The following is a 20,364-nucleotide window of genomic DNA, read 5'->3' as shown; positions in this document are numbered from 1 at the left end:
TATTTCTGATTTACGACTAGAACAACTTGACACACCAGCTTTCAGATAATGTACACCACTTCTATGTGACATCTACTGTTGACCTGCTATCTCCCCCTAAAGACCCCCTGCACCCCCCTAAAAGTGGGCCTATTGTGGGTCTCAGGGGGTTAATAACTTTGTTTTTGAACACGTTGGAGCAGACTTAAGGCTGGCCCACACCAAAAGATTTTTCAAACAATACCAGACGTGTAAAATGTGAGAGACGACACACATAATGACATTTTGTTCCTATAGTGTGTGGAGAGCAACGATTTGGCCCAAACAGCTGGTATTGGCATCGACTACTAAATTTCTGCTATCATGACACGACCCTTTTCGTAAACCTCATCTTACTGTTGTTAACTTTAGGAGTTGCTCCTTTCAACAGACTGTGACAGACTAACTCAAGTTTATACGTAACCTATAGACTGAGGAAAATACACTCTTATTAACTTTTATTTATATCATTAATATTTTCTAATTCAATTATTCAGTTATTGGATTTTAAAGTTCAGTTGTTTTTGTCAAAGTTAGGGTTAATGCATTACTGAAAAAAGACTCCAGGTTGTATTCACACAGTCTGCTTCTTTTCCTCAGAATATCAGACAGAAAACATTTATTTTTCTACAAAAGTTCAGCTGCAACAGCAAGAATCCAAACAAGATCTGCTCTCTGGAAAAAGAGGAAAACTCTATTTTCTGTCTCTTGAAATATTAAAAAGTCAACCGGCTGTCTTCAGTATGTTGATAAACATTACCTTTATGGTTTAGTAATGAAGCAGAACAGCTGTTTCCCACACAAACAACATTAAAGGCAGAGAGCTGGAATCTGAAATCTGGTGTGTCTGTTTGTGTTTGGAGATCAGAAGTATTGATATTGACAGGAAGCCTCGGCCCTGTGTTTGTGTTGTGGTACTATGTGTGTGTTCTTTAACCAGAAGAGTTTAGTCTGCAGACACAGTCCTGATCTCTTGTTAACTCACTGTTGATGTTTTTATATATGTTTTAAAGATGAAACTTTCATTTTTTTCCCCTTTTTAAATTTATTAGACAATAAAACTAGGGTCGTCAAAGTTAACACGATAGTGACGCTCCAAACTTAGGCTAAATATTGGGGAGGAAAAACTGGCATAGCCATTTTCAAAGGGGTCCCTTGACCTCTGACCTGGTCAGGTTTCGATAGTGTTATAGATGATGGATTATGTCAGTCACAAGTATAAAAGGACAAACGTGTGTGTGTGATCAGCTGTAACCTTGATGAATCTATGATCTACACTCGGCGACCTCTGATGGACACTGACTGATAATCCGTCTCTCTCCACAGCGCTGATGAAAGGTTCGATGCCTCCTTCCACACCAACATCCTGGTCAACTCCACCGGCTACTGCCAGTACCTGCCACCAGGTAACACACCCAGAGGCTCCCCCCACTGCTAGACAGACCGCTCCTACCGCGAACAAGCCCCTTCACCTGTTAGATTAAAGAGTTAAAAGAAAGGGGAAGCACATTCAATCCAAAGGTCACATTCAAGAACAAGGTGACATACAGAGCTTGAACAAAACAATTATAACAAATAAGAAGGATGAAATAATAGTCATAATAATTTTAGGATTAACATCATAAATACAAATAAATACAATGAAAAAGATAATGATATTGATCATAAGAAGAATATTCTAGGTGTTAATAATAAAACTCTACAGATGGAGATTAGAAATTGTTAAAACACCCAGTAAAAAGCCTCACACTTCCTCTGATGGATTTTGGTGAAAGACTCCATTAAACCCTGACAGAAATGTAGCCAGCAGTTTTATGGAGGTCGGGCAGGAGGGTCATCATGAGGTCAAGGGGCCAACAGGAGGAGTTATGGTCCTCGTTGACGAACTGAGACTCATCATGACTTTCAACCAGCCTGCTGATAGAGACACGACTGTGTAACATCGAGAGACAAGGACGTCTTTTAATTAAAGACTTCTTTTCTCTATTTTCTTTAATATTTGATTTGGACACAAACAGCGTCAGAAAGTGAAGACATCACATAAACATGTTTTCTTGCTGCAGACTGAACCGTAACAAGTCAGGAAGAGGAGGGAAACCCATCAGCTGAGCAGAAATCAATAACAAATAAAAGCTGTAACAGCTCTATTACCACTGACAGCTGACATTGATTGGTGCGAGTTGGGGGTGTGTACGATGACAGAGATGAGCTCAGGCTTCACGTTTCAGCAGTGAAAGAAAAGAAAATGTGATTTAATAGAACTATAACATAAATCGAAGCAAAAACAGCTGGAGGAACACTAAAGGATTTGCCAATAAAAACAATAAAAAAGACACAATGCCACCACAGTTTGTTCTCAGCTGGACAAATCAATTGAAATTTAGATAAACTATTAACACAAACACCCTTTAATTACATTATACATCCAGTATTTGTGTATATATTATAGCTGGAATGCATGATGTTCATTTGTAATCGTTTCAAACTGTAATTTTTCTGCACTTATAAACTGTAATCCATATTTTTCTTGCCACTTAATTCACCACTTTCTCTGTAGTTCATCAGTTATCTTTATTCTAGGGCTGTCAAAGTTAACACAATAATTCATTTTAACGCCACTAATTTCTTAAACGCATGAATGCAACTTGTGATTTTTAGGTTGTAGCGGTTCAGTTTTAAAGCTAGAGTGAAGATACTGGTATCATATAGAAAACCTAATGAATCCATTGGTACCAACCATGTCACACTAGCTTGTCGTGAAGGAGGTTAAATAACGCTCCAAATTTGCGCTAAATTTGGGCAATCAAAAACTGTCATGTCCATTTTCATAGGGGTCCCTTGACCTCTGACCTCCAGATATGTGAATGAAAAGGTGTTCTATGGGTACCCACGAGTCTCCCCTTTACAGACATACCCACTTTATGATAATCACATTCAGTTTGGGGCAAGTCATAGTCAAGTCAGCACACTGACACACTGACAGCTGTTGTTGCCTGTTGGGCTGCAGTTTGTCATGTTATGATTTGAGCATATTCTTTATGCTAGATGCAGTACCTGTGAGGGTTTCTGGACAATATACGTCATTGTTTTGTGTTGTTGATTGATTTACAATAATAAATATATACATACGTTTGCATAAAGCAGCATATTTGTCCACTCCCATGTTGATAAGAGTATTAAATACTTGACAAATCTCCCTTTAAGGTACATTTTGAACAGATAAAAAAATGTGTGATTAATTTGCGATTAATCACGATTAACTATTTTAATCGATTGACAACCCTATTTAATGTATATATTATAGCCAGAATGCTTTAAGTTAATTTGTAATCAGTTCAAACTGTGATTATTCTGCGTTTATAAACTGTTATCCATATTATTCTTATTCACCATTTTCTCAAGTCTTCTTTGCTGTATCCGGTTACTTTGTGGTGCAGCAGCGTCCTGATTCCTCTCGGGGATCATTAAACTTTCATCTTTGTTTTTGGAGGCTGGTTTGGGAACAGATTGGATTTCCCAGCTGATCCACACAAAGTTAATGGAAAGCTCAAACATCGTCCTCCTGAGGGAGAACAGACACGCTTTCTTGTTTACCCGTGAAAAACAAACAAAATCCACCTTAAACCACTTCTTATCTACTTTTCAACATAGAGTTTGTTCGATCCCTCGCTATCTAAATTCAGTCAGTAAACAGCAGCCAGTCTTCCGTCTGGGCATCATCTTGTTATATTTCTATTCTTATTTCTGAATTCTGTGTTCAGAGTCGTGTGGTTTCTGTCGGACAAATCCTCTTTTTCTCTGTTGTCTATCAATAATTTTTTCAACTTTTAGGGTTTTATCTTTTCCATTAATTCGTCCTAGTGTTTTTCTCTATTTTGCCTCTTTACGTTTTCCATGAATTAGTTTTTGATTTGATATTGATCCCCTGCTGACACTCAAGCAAACACAAACATTATTTTCATTTTCTTTTACATCTTTTTCTGAAAGCAATCGGGAAAAAAGTAAAGGGATACAAATAAATGAATGTCATTATATAAAAATAAATACATCTTTTTTTTGTATATATATAAATTTACAGAAAAATTGTCATGTATATGCAAAAATTAATTAGATCTATATTTTTAAAAATATATAAATAAATAAAAACAGAAATACATGTGGAAATAAAGGAAAATGCTTATAATTATTATTTTCTATTTTGTTATTTTTCTTTATATTTCCACATTTGTTTATTATTTTATTTATAGTAAGAATAGTTATTTATACTAAGTTTAATTAACTATCAATTTACCATTTTTAAATGATGGTGATTATAAAGTGTTACCTTTTTATTTATTTACCTCTTCCACTCATTTTATTTGTAGGAATATTTAAGAGCACCTGTTACATCGACGTTCGCTGGTTTCCGTTCGACGTTCAGCGCTGCGACCTGAAGTTCGGCTCGTGGACGTACGGCGGCTGGTCTCTGGACCTGCAGATGATCGAGGCCGACATCACCGGATACATCGCCAATGGAGAGTGGGACCTCGTGGGTGAGAGTGCATGAACTTCTTAAAGAGGGAACATGAGATGTTATTTTTTTATTTGTAAGTTGTTTGTTTGTTTGTGTTAGTCACCCTGGCCTGTTGCTACACGTTTAAAACGAGACACGAGTCTGATTTCGTTGATTCCACTTTTCACACTTGAACATGTTGTCGTCAGTTATATGTTCAAGTAAGTCCCTGAATGAACTTCCTATGTGTTCCATTTAACACTCGTCTTATTAAACACCCTGGTTAAAAACAGGAGCTTTGATTTATTTATTTAATTCATGTACATAACTTAACTCACGTACATACATACTTATTCTAACCCAAACCACAATGTTTTCCTAAACCTAACCAAGTAGTTTTGTCTGATCCACAGCGATAGTTTCGGTGTCTGGTCTATTTTCTTTGCGTGCCGTGAGCGAATCTGGCAAGAAAACACACTGATAATCTACTATATATGTGATATAAATGATCTGATTCTGATAAGATGATAAAATATGCATCCCACGAACGCTTATTACTTCCCTTCCTTCTCTCACTGCTGTTCTCCCGGATGATGATGTGAACAGCCAGGCTTCAGCTCGCGCGACAATTAACATAGCGTGGCGCTTCCGTTCCCTATATGAACTCGCCGTTAAAGGAAAATCTTAGAGGGGAAATAAGGGAAGAAACTTTAGGAAGCTCATTTCACGGTGAGATTCCCAACTGAGCGTGCAGCAGGTTTCCGGCAAAACAAACAAGTTGTTTTAATTAGTTTCTGAACACATACATTTAGGAGTTTTCTTGCCGACAGCGACGGGATGTAGATGTTCCATCTGAACGTGGCGGCCTGCAGACTCGTCCGTTAAAACCTCGAATCAGCTCAGAGGAACCGGTTTCATATCAGCGCTCCCATCCACCATTAATCTGCTGGTAATTAAATCCTCCTGCTGCTGCGAGCAGCTCAGTGAACCTGAAGGCTGATGGGAGAACTGCTGCCTGCAGGCCGTGTTCAAACCATCGGACGCTCACAAATGCCAGATCACGCAGCAAAGCGTGACCAATAAGTGACATTTACATCGTCAAACTTCAGCTCTGATTTCTTTTCCCGCTTTGATTTTATCATGCGATGCTGCGAGGCAGATGTTGACACACAGATTAATGTTTTAATACAGTCGTAAAGCGGCCTGATCACGCACACATCTACTGCGTGTTTACATGTGTTCTCACAGGATTACGAGTGAAGCTCTGGAGATCTGCTGGTCGTGCATCTTTATCCTCATTAAACTGCATCGAAATCAAAATAATGTCATTCATTACATCAGGAAAATGATTGAGAAAGGCTTCTCCCCTGATGTTTTGAAATGAGCACATTGTGTTATAAAGCAAACAACAGGAGAGGATCAGGTGGAAGAGACTAGGAACAAGAAATAGTTTGAGCCTGAAACACGTGGGACAGTGAGCGTGGAGGTCACAGGGTAATAGGACTGGGACGATGCACCTGTCTATAACGATACTTGGGTGCTGATTCGATATGCATTGCGATTTTTAAGTATTGCGATTTGATATTACGATTTATTGTGATTTTTTTTAACTATTTTAACACTAGACCATGGGGAAGAGTTGACTCATACACTTCTAGAGACTTTTACTTTGGAAAATATCTAAATGAATCCAGTAAAAATGTTTGATTTTCAGCATGTATGTAGTCAGAGATATCCTGAAGTCAAATATATCAGTTATTGTCAGGAATTATTTATAAAAACAATTCCAGCAACCCAAAAATCAAAGAATAAAGGGTGCAGGTCGTATCCACGCAGACCCTCCAAAGTTTTCTACTTTCTCGTTTCAGCTCGCTAAAAAAAGAATTTCCAAATCGTAAAAAAAAAAAAAAATTGTGATAAATAGGTAATTTTTTCCCACCCCTACAAGGTTATACTATAAAAAATTCAACCTAACAAGTTATTTAGTCTCGTTCAACATTTGTATTACATTGATAACAGTCTTTCACTCTTGAAGGAAAGATATTGAGTGTATTTCCTAAAATGTTACTATTCCTTTAAACAACAACCTGTCTGCAGCACATTATTGAAACTTGTGGCGCTTGATGTCGTCGTGTAGCGTTCACACACAGATTAAAAAGCCTCTGCGGGTCGGCCTGCCGCCTGCAGATCAGAGCCTCCGGGGAGCTGGAGCTCCTCTGTTTGTGCCGGCCGATGAAAGAGAGTATGAAATGGAGAGAGAGATAGCAGCAGCGGAATGAAAGCGAGCCTCTTCCAGAGATGCTGTTCAGCCAATGGGCCGTTCACAGGGAATTTAATTGAAAATCTCAGCAGCATGTTTCCCCATTTACCCCTCTGCCCCTCCCCCCTACATCACCTATAGCGGAGATTAAAACCAATGTAGTGAGCAATGTAGAAATGTACGGGCTAATGAAACGCAGCCAGGCATGCTGCTCTCCTATGTAGAGGGATAAAAGAGAAACCACTTCTTCCACTAATTCATCAGTAAAATAACCAGAAAGAGAGGAGTTCACTGGGGCCAAAAGACACTGAATACCAGCGGTCTAAGTTGAAGTGTCTAAACGGCATACAGTTTGTCTTCGCTCTAAGATAAAAGGTCAGTTTGTGGGTGTTTTATTTGGATTTGCTTTGTCAGTCAGTCTTCAGCTTTGTGTATAATCACTAGATGAACACGATTTTAACTACAGAATAACCTCCACTCATCCCACGCCACGCCACAATATAGTATGTAGTATATTTCATATGCCCTATACTGTACCATACAGTACACAACCACAGCAATAAAATACAGAAACTACAGTGAAGCACAACAAAGGAAGAAAAAGAGAAGAAGAGAAGAACAAACTAAAATATATATATACTGTATATATATATTACGGCTGTCAATCGATTAAAATATTTAATTGCATGATTGGCCATCGTTAATTGCAATTAATTGCAATTAATCGCAATTTTTTTATCTGTTCAACATGTACCTTAGAGGGAGATTTGTCAAGTTTTTAATACTCTTATTAACATGGGAGTGGACAAATATGCTGCTTTATGCAAATGTATGTATATATTTATTATTGGAAATCAATTAACAACACAAAACAATGTGAAATATTGTCCAGAAACCCTCACAGGTACTGCATTTAGCATAAAGAATATGCTCAAATCATAACATGGCAAACTGCAGCCCAACAGGCAACAGCAGCTGTCAGTGTGTCAGTGTGCTGACTTGACTATGACTTGCCCCAAACTGCATGTGATTATCATAAAGTGGGCATGTCTGTAAAGGGGAGACTCGTGGGTACCCATAGAACCCATTTTCATTCACATATCTGGAGGTCAGAGGTCAAGGGACCCCTTTGAAAATGTCTATGACGGTTTTTCCTCGCCAAAATTTAGCCTAATTTTGTAGCGTTATTTAGCTTCCTTGAAGACAAGCTAGTATGACATGGTTGGTACCAATGTATTCCTTAGGTTTTGTAGTTTCATATGATACCAGTATCTTCACTCTAGCTTTAAAACTGAGCCCACTACAACCTAAAAATCCCACGTTGCGTTAATGCGTTAAAGAAATTAGTGGCGTTAAAACGAATTTGCGTTAACGTGTTATTATCACAGAGGGGCGTAGTAGCAAAGCGGTGGTATTTGACTACCTGAACGGGTTGCACACCCTGTGCGCTGTTATTGGCTGTGCCCCCACGTGTTTGCTGACACCCCGTAGCATCCGGAGTAAATCTAAATAAGAAGAAAAGAGAAAATCCAGGCAGAAGGTCACGGGGTCTCTGTAGATACAGACAGATAAAGAGAGAAGTAAAAAGGCTCTGTTTCTGCTACTTGTGGTAATAATCCTGTCACCATGTGTGCTTATTTAAAATCCATTATTGATTGTTTGGGATTTTTGTTATGAATCTATTACTGGCATACACATTATGGCAACAGATTATTATTCCAGTACTAAAACGTGAGCGGGCCTCATTAGTCGTCCTCAGCAGGCGGCTTCACGCCTCTCTGCAGCAGCAGCACCAGGGGAGGATTTGACTTCCTGTAAAATGTTTAAATACCTCTCCTCCTGTGGAGGAATAAATTACCTTTCTGAGCCATTTGAGATGAAATGGCCTTGTTCCTGCGGGTCGTGTGGAGGAGCATTCCTCCCTGACTTACACTTTTAATGTTATGTATCATCTGTTTTCTACAAACAATGGTTTTCTGACTCTACTGCAGTGGCTATCCGGTTTTTGTTTTTATTTTCTACACAATGGCTTCATTTATCTTCTGTTTTCTAATAAGAAAAACAATAAAAGAATAAGAAAATAAATGTGGACATATAAAGAGGAATAAATAAATAAATGTGGAAGTATAAAGACAAATATATATATATATATATAGACAGATAATAAAATACAAAAGAATAATTACAAGCATTCTCATTTATTTTCACATTTATTTATTGTATATATTTATTTATTTATTGCATATAAATTACTCTATTTTTGATTTAAAATAGAGTACAGTATGTGTGTGCAGGAATTGACGACCTGGGCAGGAAGGCAAAGGAAGGTTATTTGTCTTTATATTTCCAAATTTATTTATTTACTTACTTATTCTTTTATTTATTCCTCTTTATATTTCCACATTTATTTTCATATTCTTATACAGATTTATTTGTTGATATGGCACTCCTACAACTCCATATTTCTCAAACTGCTGCCGCTGAGCATAAGGCAGACTACAGAACTGATTTTAAATCACTGCTACTGGTTTATGAATCACTACATAGTTTTAAATACGTCTCTGATCTTCTGATACAGGATCAATCCACCAGAACAGGCCGCTGCATCAGATCCAAAAAGCTGATTTTAGCTTCTATACTGCACCAATCAATTTTATTCTCCCAGTTATTCATTCATTTTCAGCACAGAGAGAAGAACAGATCAAAATAAAGGAAGGAACATATGATTGATTCATGTGTCAGAGGTTTGTGTGACTCTGGAGGTCAGCCGCAGTGTTGTTGTTGCCTGTTTTGTCTGCAGAGGTTCCTGGACGGAGGAACGAGCGTTTCTACGACTGCTGTAAGGAGCCGTACCCCGACGTGACCTTCACCGTGGTGATGAGGAGGAGGACGCTCTACTACGGACTCAACCTCCTCATCCCTTGCGTCCTCATCTCCACCCTCGCTCTCCTCGTCTTCCTGCTGCCCGCCGACTCTGGAGAGAAGATCTCCCTGGGTGAGGACTCAGCTGTGTGTGTGTCTGAAACTTTATTGCTGCTGACTGACTTTTCAAAGACTGAAAGCACCCACTGTCCTGAATGAGGCTACTTGCAAGCTAAAGTTAGCTACAGGAGTCGCACCGCTTGTCAATGTCACACTTGGCCCCGGCAGCCAATCAAATCAAGCCAGAGGCGGGCTTTACCACTTCTTTCTTGTTTTGATGGCGGTAATGCAACCCCCCAGGAAGAGCGCCGGTCGTTGAGCCCAATTTTCGTAGTGGCCAAACGGCGGTACTACACCTTCTGTGCCAGTCACATGATGCCACTGGGCCCAAAAAGACCTTTCCCCATAGACTTACATCGGGAAAGAGACGTCTGTACACATAGAAGCCCCATAAAAGCCGTGTGTTATCTGGACTATCCAGAATACTTTTCAGAGCTGTGAACATCACAAATACAATCTGAGGCAGAAATCTCAGAGACTGAAATCTCTAAACCTGAACAAAAAAAACACTACCAGTAGAGGAAAATGATTTCTTTTGGTTGACCTGACCCTTTAAAACAGTGTTTGGCTGCAGGAGGTATTTGGGCCGGCTGTTTCCTCTGCTGAGCCCTCAGATGACTGATGTCTCTGAGTCGATACTCATCAGCCATAAAACATCCTGAAACAGGAAGTCAAAGCCGCCGGGAGGCTTCCAGCTGCTGAGATCAGATACGACGTCTTTCACTTGAAATTTAATTTACTCTCGAAATCAAACCTGAGTATCAGCGGGCCGTCGCTCTTCAGCTGAACGACTGTTAATGAGCAGACTTCAGAAAGTACATGATGACTTTACAATATAATATACTTTATAAAGAGGAGGTTAAAACAACACAAGTATATCTGTTAAAAGAAAGACGAGACTAAATAAGATTGAACGATAACGAAACAAAAGACTGAATAAAAGCACGTCTATAAGAAGGTTTTATGAGACACTTTTAAAGATGATAGATTAGCTTCTCTTTGTGTATGTTTGTGTGTGTTTTGTTGTTTTTATTGATCCGGTTCCTTTTATTGGGAGGCTTTATGAGGCAGAGAGGTGGCGTGTAAACCTCTGACCTCTGACCTCCTCAAAGACGGTCGTAAAGTTGGTGTTAACAGAATTAAAGCTTATTGTGTTGGTGACCTCGCTGGAAGTTTTAGTTTCTTGTTATAACGTGATAGTTTAATATGTTGTAATAACATGAAAACAAACTTTTGATACTGATCCGTTTTTCTTTTTCTGGGGTGGAAACCATACGCTGATGTCACTGCTTGTGATCACAGACATTTAACATTTAAAGGAAGAGTTCACCCAAAAGACATTTTGTTGTGCTCATACTGTATGCACAAATGTTTCCTTTCGCAGGAGGATAATCCAGAAATGCTTTGTTTAGCAATCGGTTAGTGAAAATAGTTGTGTTTGGATTTCACACTTGGATAATACTGCACAGGAATTTCCAAAAAGTTTTATGACCTTGTTGACGTCCATGCGGAAAGCCGCTTCAGGCAGTCACGTATTAAGATCTTGATTTTTTTTGGTGTAGTTTGTTTTTCCAGGTTTCATTATAACGGCCCCTGAGATTTCTGCCTTCGCCCCAATACAAGAAAAAAACAAACAAATCCATAAAGCGTCACCACAAACACCTTTCTGTCTGTGAACTAAAGTTGTTTTTAAGGAAAGGAGCTTAACTGTTCAGTCGGTGGAGCCTGTGAAATCTCCTCCTCTCTAACTTCCACAGAGGCAACAAACCACACAACACAGATTCATATCATCATGTTCCGTCCGGGGGATTCGTCCTTCCATTATAGAAACATCCTTTTATCTGATATCTGTCTTTTCGCTGATACCTCCTCCAGTCCTGAGCTCAGCAGCTGTTCACCGTCTCTGCTGCCAAAGAGCAGAGAACATTCAGCTCATACACGAAGAGCTGGAGGATGTTCATACTGAAAACTTTATAGAAAGTAAACAGGGTGGTTGATCACTGGAAATGAACTTTATCCAGAGAACGCAGCATGTTAAACTCTGTGGATAAAGTATAAATAACGACTTTGTCTCTGTGCAGGTATCACAGTGTTGCTCTCTCTGACCGTCTTCATGCTGCTGGTAGCTGAGATCATGCCGGCGACATCTGACTCTGTTCCTCTCATAGGTGAGACCCTCACTGATAGAGCTTCATCCCTCCATCACCTGAGTCATCTCTCTGTCATCGTCATGACAGTTAGCCAGGATCTTTATCATCTTTAGATGGATTTAAAGTGAAAGTCTGCACTAGAGAAGAGTGGAAAGTGTTATCCATCACTCTTTACTTATTAATAATTGAAACAGTAATCATGTACAGTAGGCTACTTCTCCAAGTTAGATCAGTTAACATTACGTTACTTCTACAACTCTGAAGCCACCACACGGTCACATCTTCTGTATTTAACACGTGCAGAAAAATACAAATGAGGTTTAACAAGCAGGTTGGACATATTTATTGACCTTAAACAGCTAACTGTTATGTTGTGATCACACCGAGAGCGAAGCGAATTTTAGCCTCACTTTACTCGCACAAGTTGGACTGCCAGGATTATTTGAGTTCATTGATGCGTTACTCGCTCTAGACACACCAGAGAGAAGGAGCTTGTATCCATAAATCACAATGACTTTTCTTTCCTCCATCAACCCTGGAAGAAATAACCTCTGTTGCTGCTTTGTACATGTTGTGGAACTCCCAGATATGTCAGAAAACCAAACGCCGTTGTGTCTGGGTTCATAACATCCCCCCGGGGGCGAGCTGTATTCACATACAGTGCCATCGCACTGACTGTATCTAGCAAGCCACACGTCACTACTATGGTATGATCCCAAAATAAACAGATTGTGCTGTGATTTAATTGCAATAAACAGATCAAAATGATGCTGACATAACTACATAATGATGCTGATTAGTAGAAAGTCTAGTCAGGTCTGTCCACAAGACGACAAGCAGTCAACCTTTAAAATGCTTGTTTTCTGAATGGAGTTTGGATGGATCAGTGCCAGGCTATGCAGCTGCTCCATCAACACTCAACACAAAGTCATCTAGGCATAAATACGGCAGCGACGTTGTTGTTTCTACCATAGACAGTCTGTGGTTTCTACACAGAGTTTGGTCCGGTCTCTGTACAGATATGATGTACTATCGTAGCTCTGGGTGACCACAGACACATACAAGATTTATTTCCTCCATTTCTGATTCAACAACGTCAGGACGACAGTGAGGACAGGAGGACAATCTCAACGCAGACAGGCTTTAACCACACAGCATCGCACCAATTTTTCGCTCCAGTTTAAAAATTACAACTCCTCATTCGCGCCATTTGCATTGCCCACCGTGAATTCACGTCTATTCACCTCTTTGCACTGACTTTGTATGTAATCGCACTGCGTGAAAAGTTTGCTTTGCTCTTGGTGTGAATGCGCCATTAGCTCTGCTGGCCAGATGCAGTACCCAGAAGTCTCTTCCTCACAGCTCTGAACAAAGCAGGTGTGCAGGTGGCACGCAGGCCGGCTAAGGGGACATAATATGTAAATAAGACACCTCTGGGGTCTCGACAAACAGCTTTCCTCCTCTTTTGTCCGGCACTAGTCTCCACCTCGAGTCCACACGTCAAGCTAACAAAACAACACTCAGAGACGAAGCTGATATCGACCTTGTAAGGCTTCACACAAGTCAACCCCGCTTTAAATATGAACTGACCTTCGACCTTTGTGTTTCAGCTCAGTACTTTGCAACCACCATGGTGATCGTGGGTCTGTCGGTCATCGCTACAGTTCTGGTTCTGCAGTATCATCACCACGACCCCGATGGAGGAAACATGCCACAATGGGTCAGTCATCCCTCCTCTTCCTCCTCCTCTTCTCCTCCTCTTCACCTCTCCACTGTGAAGCCCGTTGCTGCAGTGTGTGTGTGTGTGTGTGTGTGTGTATGCACGCGTGCATGCTCATTTCTCTGTGGGGAGTCCAATATGGTGTCTACATTCTGCTGAGTCAGCTTTAATAAGCTCCAGGGACGGTTGCACAAAACACCTCAAGATAAGATTTTCCTTAAAGTCTTCTCCTTAAGGTTTACTTAAAATGTTCACTTAAACCTTCCCTCCAGCCAGTTTTACTTCCTGTTTTTTGGTTAATGTTCTTTCTTAAACATTTGTCATGTTATTTGTCATAAAAAAAAAGTCAAACAGTGTGGCTAATCAACTTAGTCAGGAAATGACTTAAATAAATATGAAATATCATAGAAATGCCAAAATACACAGGAGAGGGACTTTTAAGGGACTTTTCTCCTCATCTTGGTCTTATACTTAAGGAATTCCTTAATCTTAGCCCTGATTGTTTGATGGTTCTAAAGATGATCCTTCCAGATGTTCCTGTGGTGTGAGGTATGTTAAGAGTGTTTTTTACATCCCCCGATCGGCTCTGAAGTCCATCCTGGCCGCACCGATCTCAAATCATAGATCGTTGCTCTCCACACACTATAGGAACGACACTGTTAAATTTAGCAGAACATGTTGTTATGTGTGCGCTCTCTCACATTTTACACATCTGGTAATATCTGATACGTCTTTTAGTGTGGGCCAGCCTTAAGGAGAGTGTAAGCCTTAAGTATCATACTTGCTCTGTGCATCCGGCTCCATAAGGAGCTCTGAACGAGAGCTGTCAGTCTTCATTTTGAGAGCTGATTGGATGTTAAGGTGTTCATCCATTTTATTTATTTTACAGCAACCTGGAGCTTAAAGAAAAATGCTTTACACCTTCAGTCACACACGCACACACACACACACACACACACACACACACACAAACATCCTCTCTCCCCTCCGGGAATCTGAACAAGAGAACATCCATTATGGTGGAATTTATTTTGAAGGTCAGAGCTCTTACTTCAGCGGGGTGTGTGTGTGTGTGTGTGTGTGTGTGTGTGTGTGTGTGTGTGTGTGTGTGTGTGTGTGTGTGTGTGTGTGTGTGTGTGTCAGGGTTAGGTGGGGAGGTGACTGCCCCGCTCTGACGTGTGTTCAGATTGTGAATGTTCCCGCTGAGGAAGAGGAGGGAGGATGACTGTTGAGTCGTGAAGGTGAAGCTGTGAGGCTGAAAGGACAAATCTGTCTCATTTAGCTTCCCAGCAGCTTCAGGCTGCATCAACACCAATATCTCACCGTACACACCAGCGATTCAGCACCTTTTCAGAAAAAAATCTCTGTCTATACTAACACGCCTGAAAACACGTATCACATGACCATTCACCACTGGTCGTACGCTCCGTGCAGGGCTGATAACGCAGTTGGACGCGGGAATTGTCGCAAATTGTTAGATGATTAACTTGCCTCCTGTGCATGTCGGCAGTAGTAACTAGCTAGCATTGAATGCGTTGAATGAACCACCTGGTAGTCCAGGCTGATGTGGGGTTTTTTTCAGGAAAGTGTCACATGACAGGGGCGTGACGAATCAGGGAAGGACACATTGTGACTGATAAGACCCAATCAGGAAGCAGACATGGGTGTCTGCATCATCGTTTTTAAAAGTCTCTGTGTCCGTCCACCGAGACTAAAACGCAGTCCCACAGTTCAAACTAAAACGGCGTCAGCAGCGTTTTCAAGTTTCAGTTTTAGGTGTTCTAAATCGCCAGAGTAGTATGGACGCCTTGGCGTGAACTAGGGATGCTAATTTTGAATTATTTTTTTTAACCGATTACCGACCCTCATTAACCGATTATTAACTGTCAAGATTAGTGCGTGCCATGCAGCGGTGCGCCAGCTGCAGTGTATGAGCAAAACAGAAAACTGAGTCCCCAGTTCATCGTCAGGAGAGTTACTGTAGCAGCCGCGATGCTGCGTGTAGTGTCGAGGACACATGCAGCCACTTTCCCAGTAAAAGTCTCCACCGCAACATTTAGCTGCGAAGTTGTCAGCTGTGTGTCTGCCTGGCGTAACGCTACTCTGTCTGCCCGGTGTAACGTTACTCTGTCTGCCTGGCGTAACGTTACTCTGTCTGCCCGGTGTAACGTTACTCTGTCTGCCCGGTGTAACGTTACTCTGTCTGCCCGGCGTAACGTTACTCTGTCTGCCCGGCGTAACGTTACTCTGTCTGCCCGGTGTAACGTTACTCTGTCTGCCCGGTGTAACGTTACTCTGTCTGCCCGGTGTAACGTTACTCTGTCTGCCCGGTGTAACGCTACTCTGTCTGCCCGGTGTAACGTTACTCTGTCTGCCCGGTGTAACGTTACTCTGTCTGCCCGGTGTAGCGATAGCGAGTGTCCGACAGACCGTGTCTGTTTGGTTTATGCCATGATAGCAGCTGTAGCGTTGCTGGTGGCTTCCTGCTCGCCGTTGTCACACACATACGGTCTGTCAGCGCGGCGTAACGATAGCGAGTGTCCGACAGACCGTGTGTGTGTGTGGTGGCGCTGAGTGTGGGGTTGTTGGTACCGTTATAGTTGTGAACGTAGGTATAGCAGTGTGTGTACAGTTTGTTTGTCAGTGAATAAATGCTACAATTCCTCCGAGAGACAGCATAAAAATATTTTACTAATAGGCTATATATATTTTTAATTTCCATTGTAGTTAAACAATAGGCCTACAGAAAAAACAGAGGGTGCTGCAGCACTCTCCATGTATCCATTTCTGTGTTTAGTTTCCCATTCCTGTCTCAATCTGTTGCTCTCCCTCTGCACTGCAGTCCCTGTCAGCTGTCACCTCGCTGCTCAGATTTATCCTGACAGTTCAGATATCAAACTGCTGCTGACCTTTCAGTCACAAAGTCGCGTCTCTAACCTTTAAGCCACCGCTCCTCTTTGGCATCTGAAGCATAAGGAAAATGTGGCTTTGAGTTTGTGCGTACATGATTGAAATAATATTAGATATTAATAGCTTAAGGAAGGGTTTTAATAATCCACCTCCACTCTAACTCCGCTAACTTGATCAAAGAGTTCCTGATTTTAATCAGTTTTAGACGGTATTTTATTTAGCTGAGGTACCAATTTGGCAGAAGTATAGAGAAATTTCGAATGATAGACAGCTCTGTTAGTATCCAGGCGCAAATATATATATACATAAATATATATATACAAATATAATGTAACTACGGCTGTCAAAATAAACGGAATAATAACGCGTTAAAGGACCAGTGTGTAGAGTGTTAGAGGGATCTATTGGCAGAAATGGAATATAATGTTAATAAGTATGTTTTCTTTAGTGTATAATCACCTGATAATAAGAATGGTTGTGTTCTCGTTACCTTAAAATGAGTCCTTCATATCTACATAGGGAGCGGATCCTCTTCAGGGAGTCCTTCATGTTGCTTCGATATATTTCTAGAGTAGCCCAGAACAGACAAACCAAACACTGTTAACTTTTCCTGCTTGGACCGGAGTCGATAACCTTACACGCTCCAATCGCCACCGCTCTCTCTCTCTTCCTTCACCACTCACTTCACACGTACACTCACAGTCTACACACTGGCTCTGCTCCAACTGGCTCTACAGAGGGACATTTGTGTTTTCACGTTGGCCACCGATGCTCTCCAACACGCTTGGCACACAGGAGAGGCTTCAGTTGGTTGCAATCTGCAACCTCACCGCAAGATACAGCCAGATTCTACACACTGCACCTTTAACGCAAATTTGTTTTAATGCCACTAATTTCTTGGAACTGCAAAACCTAATGAATCCGTACCAATCATGTCATACTAGCTTGTCGTGAAGGAGGTTAAATAACGCAAAATTTGGGCGAGGAAAAACTGTAATGGTCATTTTCAAAGGGGTTCCTTGACCTCTGACCTCAAGATATGTGAATGTAAATGGGTTCTATGAGTACCCACGAGTCTCCCCTTTACAGACATGCCCACTTTATGATAATCACATGCAGTTTGGGCAAGTCATAGTCAAGTCAACACACTGACACACTGACAGCTGTTGTTGCCTGTTGGGCTTCATGTTATGATTTGAGCATATTTATTATGCTAGATGCAGTACCTGTGAGGGTTTCCGGACAATATTTGTCATTGTTTTGTGTTGTTAATTGATTTGCAATAATAAATATATACATACATTTGCATAAAGCAGCACATTTGTCTACTCCCAAGTTGATAAGAGTATTAAATACTTGACAAATCTCCCTTTAAGGTACATTTTGAACAGATAAAAAATGTGCGATTAATTTGCGTTTAATTGCGATTAACTATGGACAACCATGCGATTAATCATGATTATATATTTTCATCGATTCAAAGCCCTAAATATAACATGTTGCATTATTCCTGGCAGGACAGACTAACTCATGACTCGGCAGAAAGTCTGATGTTCAATAATTTATTTTTTAATATAATTTTTTATCATACTGTAAATTCAGAGTTACTGTCGGCTTGAGTGAGGACAGACTCAGTTTGTTTTGTCGGGAAAAGAGAAAGTAGCTTTGCCATTTCTTCACTGTAGGAGAGTCAGCGTGTCAAGGAAACATAGTCTAAATAAACTGTAAGGAAAAGGAAGGATGGAAGAAAGGATGGGAATACAAGTACACTAAAAAGAAAAGAAAACTAATCTGAGTACACTCTAAAGGAAAGGGAAGAAAGGGAAACAGCAAGGGTAGAAAGGTGAAGGGAAGGAAAGGAACCTGAGCTAAGTCCACTGAGAATGACAGAAAGAAGGATGGCAGCAGTCTGAACTCCACCTTATTGTCAGAAGTGACCAGACTGAAGCAGTCAAGTGCTGCTGGTGTCACGGCTAAATATTTAATGAGCCCAGTGTGAAGTGAAATATTGGACTGTAGGAGAAGATTTCCTCTGAGAGCTGAGCAGCCACAGATCCACTTTATTCATGCTCTATTTTTATCTGCTGCACACACACACACACACGCACACACGCACACACACACGCACGCACACACACATGTCACACATGAACTCGTCTCTCTCATGTACAAGCTGCACATTTTTTCTGCATAAACACGTTTCTGCATAAATTAATTTTAATCATCTTGTTTTTATGTAAATATTTTTGACTCGCACTTTGTAAAGTCAACTTCAGATAAGTACACTCTTATTCTTCTTCTTCTTCTTCTTTTTTGTTTCATCTTCTTTGTTTTTTCTTCATCTTTGTTTCTTCTTCTTCTTCTTCTTCTTCTTCTTTTTGTCTTCTTCAGACCCGTGTGATTTTGTTGAACTGGTGCGCCTGGTTCCTGCGGATGCGTCGTCCTGGCGAGGCAAAGGTCCGTCTGGCGTGCCACAACGCCGCCAAGCGTCGTCGTGGCAGCCTGTCCAGCCTGGAGCTCAGCGTCAGCCAGGGGTCCCTGCGACATCACCCGCAGGTAACCAACGGCAACCTCCTGTACGTGGGCTTCCGGGGGATGGAGGGGTTGCACTACGCCTCGCCTTCTGAACCGGAGCTCCTCTGTTCACGGCTGGTGGGGGGCGCCGTGGGCGGGGAGCAGGCTGGAGGAAGAGGAGGAGGGGCGGTGGGGAGCTCCACCCTGGAGGCGGAGCTGAACCAGATACTGGAGGAAGTGAGATACATCGCCGGGCGTTTCCGCGGCCAGGACGAGGAGGAGACGGTCTGCAGCGAGTGGAAGTTCGCTGCAGCGGTGATCGACCGGCTGTGCCTGGTTGCGTTCTCGCTCTTCACCATCCTCTGCACCATCGGCATCCTCATGTCGGCTCCCAACTTTGTGGAGGCCATCTCCAAAGATTTCTTCAGCTGAGGAGGAGGAGGAGGAGGAGAGGAGGTCTACTGTCTTTATTTTTCTTACCGTCAACAAATCCTCTGTACAGACCCAACCCAACAACGTGTTCGTCTGTCCATCTCTCAATACTGTCTGACTTCCTATCTGTGGCTCTCATCTCCAAGCCCATTGGTTCCTACTTTAAAAACACCTCCCAAAGATAAAGTCAGTGTGTTGCTAGCTCGGGAGCTGTTTACCTTCGTTGTACACAACTCTCTGAATTGCTGCCCACATCTCGAGCTCCAGACTCTCTCTAAGCCGGGAGGTAAATAGCTTAGTTTAGCATAAACACAGACAGAAATATAAAAACAACAATTTGTGGTTTTAGAAGGAGCAACATTGCTAAATTCTTGTTGTTTTTTATACGGACAAAAACAAACAAGTCACTCCTATTATTAGTCCTTGTCTTACTTCTATTTGGGGGGATAATCATGCTCCTTTAGTCACCCCTCCTACACAGACATCAGCAAACATGAACACAGTGTCAGTCTGAAAAATGAAGTGAAATCAAATTCAGTCAAATTACCAAACTGCACAAACGTGCTCGCTTACATTAGTTAAGAACAGCGAACGTAGACAGTAAGCGTGTATTCAGCTTAGTTTTGGCCTTTGTATGTGGTGTATACATCCTCCTACATGCATTGTTGGTGGATTATCCATTTAAAGGAGAATAGCATATGGAACAAAATATTTTAAAATCAAACTTCAGCATCTCACGATCTTCATCCAGTGAACTGGCTCAGATGTCATCAGAGGCCTGTACTAGGAAGCGAGTTCAACATACCCAGGGTGTATCTTCTCGTTATCTGGCTTCACTAACCCTAACAAACCAGATCCCGCTAAGCAGTCCTACGACGCTGGTTAT

The 20,364-nt window shown here is 41.3% G+C and overlaps 1 protein-coding gene across 3 annotated transcripts in view; it reads left to right on the top strand.

The window, feature by feature from the left end:
* LOC119486301 (neuronal acetylcholine receptor subunit alpha-7) overlaps positions 1 to 20,364 on the top strand; it is a 54,499-nt gene extending 34,135 nt beyond the window's left edge. For all 3 annotated transcript variants that reach the window (XM_037766338.1, XM_037766340.1, XM_037766339.1), the window contains 6 exons: positions 1,345 to 1,424; positions 4,383 to 4,550; positions 9,571 to 9,765; positions 11,834 to 11,920; positions 13,513 to 13,622; positions 18,924 to 20,364. In XM_037766338.1, the coding sequence (XP_037622266.1) occupies positions 1,345 to 1,424; positions 4,383 to 4,550; positions 9,571 to 9,765; positions 11,834 to 11,920; positions 13,513 to 13,622; positions 18,924 to 19,478 (1,195 nt within the window). In that variant the 3' untranslated portion in view covers positions 19,479 to 20,364. The remainder of the gene's footprint in view (positions 1 to 1,344; positions 1,425 to 4,382; positions 4,551 to 9,570; positions 9,766 to 11,833; positions 11,921 to 13,512; positions 13,623 to 18,923) is intronic.

This window comes from Sebastes umbrosus, chromosome 4, assembly GCF_015220745.1.
Source record: "Sebastes umbrosus isolate fSebUmb1 chromosome 4, fSebUmb1.pri, whole genome shotgun sequence".
In the NCBI taxonomy this organism is placed as follows: domain Eukaryota; kingdom Metazoa; phylum Chordata; class Actinopteri; order Perciformes; family Sebastidae; genus Sebastes; species Sebastes umbrosus.
The sequence above is the reverse complement of the archived record's forward strand: the minus strand, read 5'-3'. Positions and strand labels throughout refer to the sequence as shown.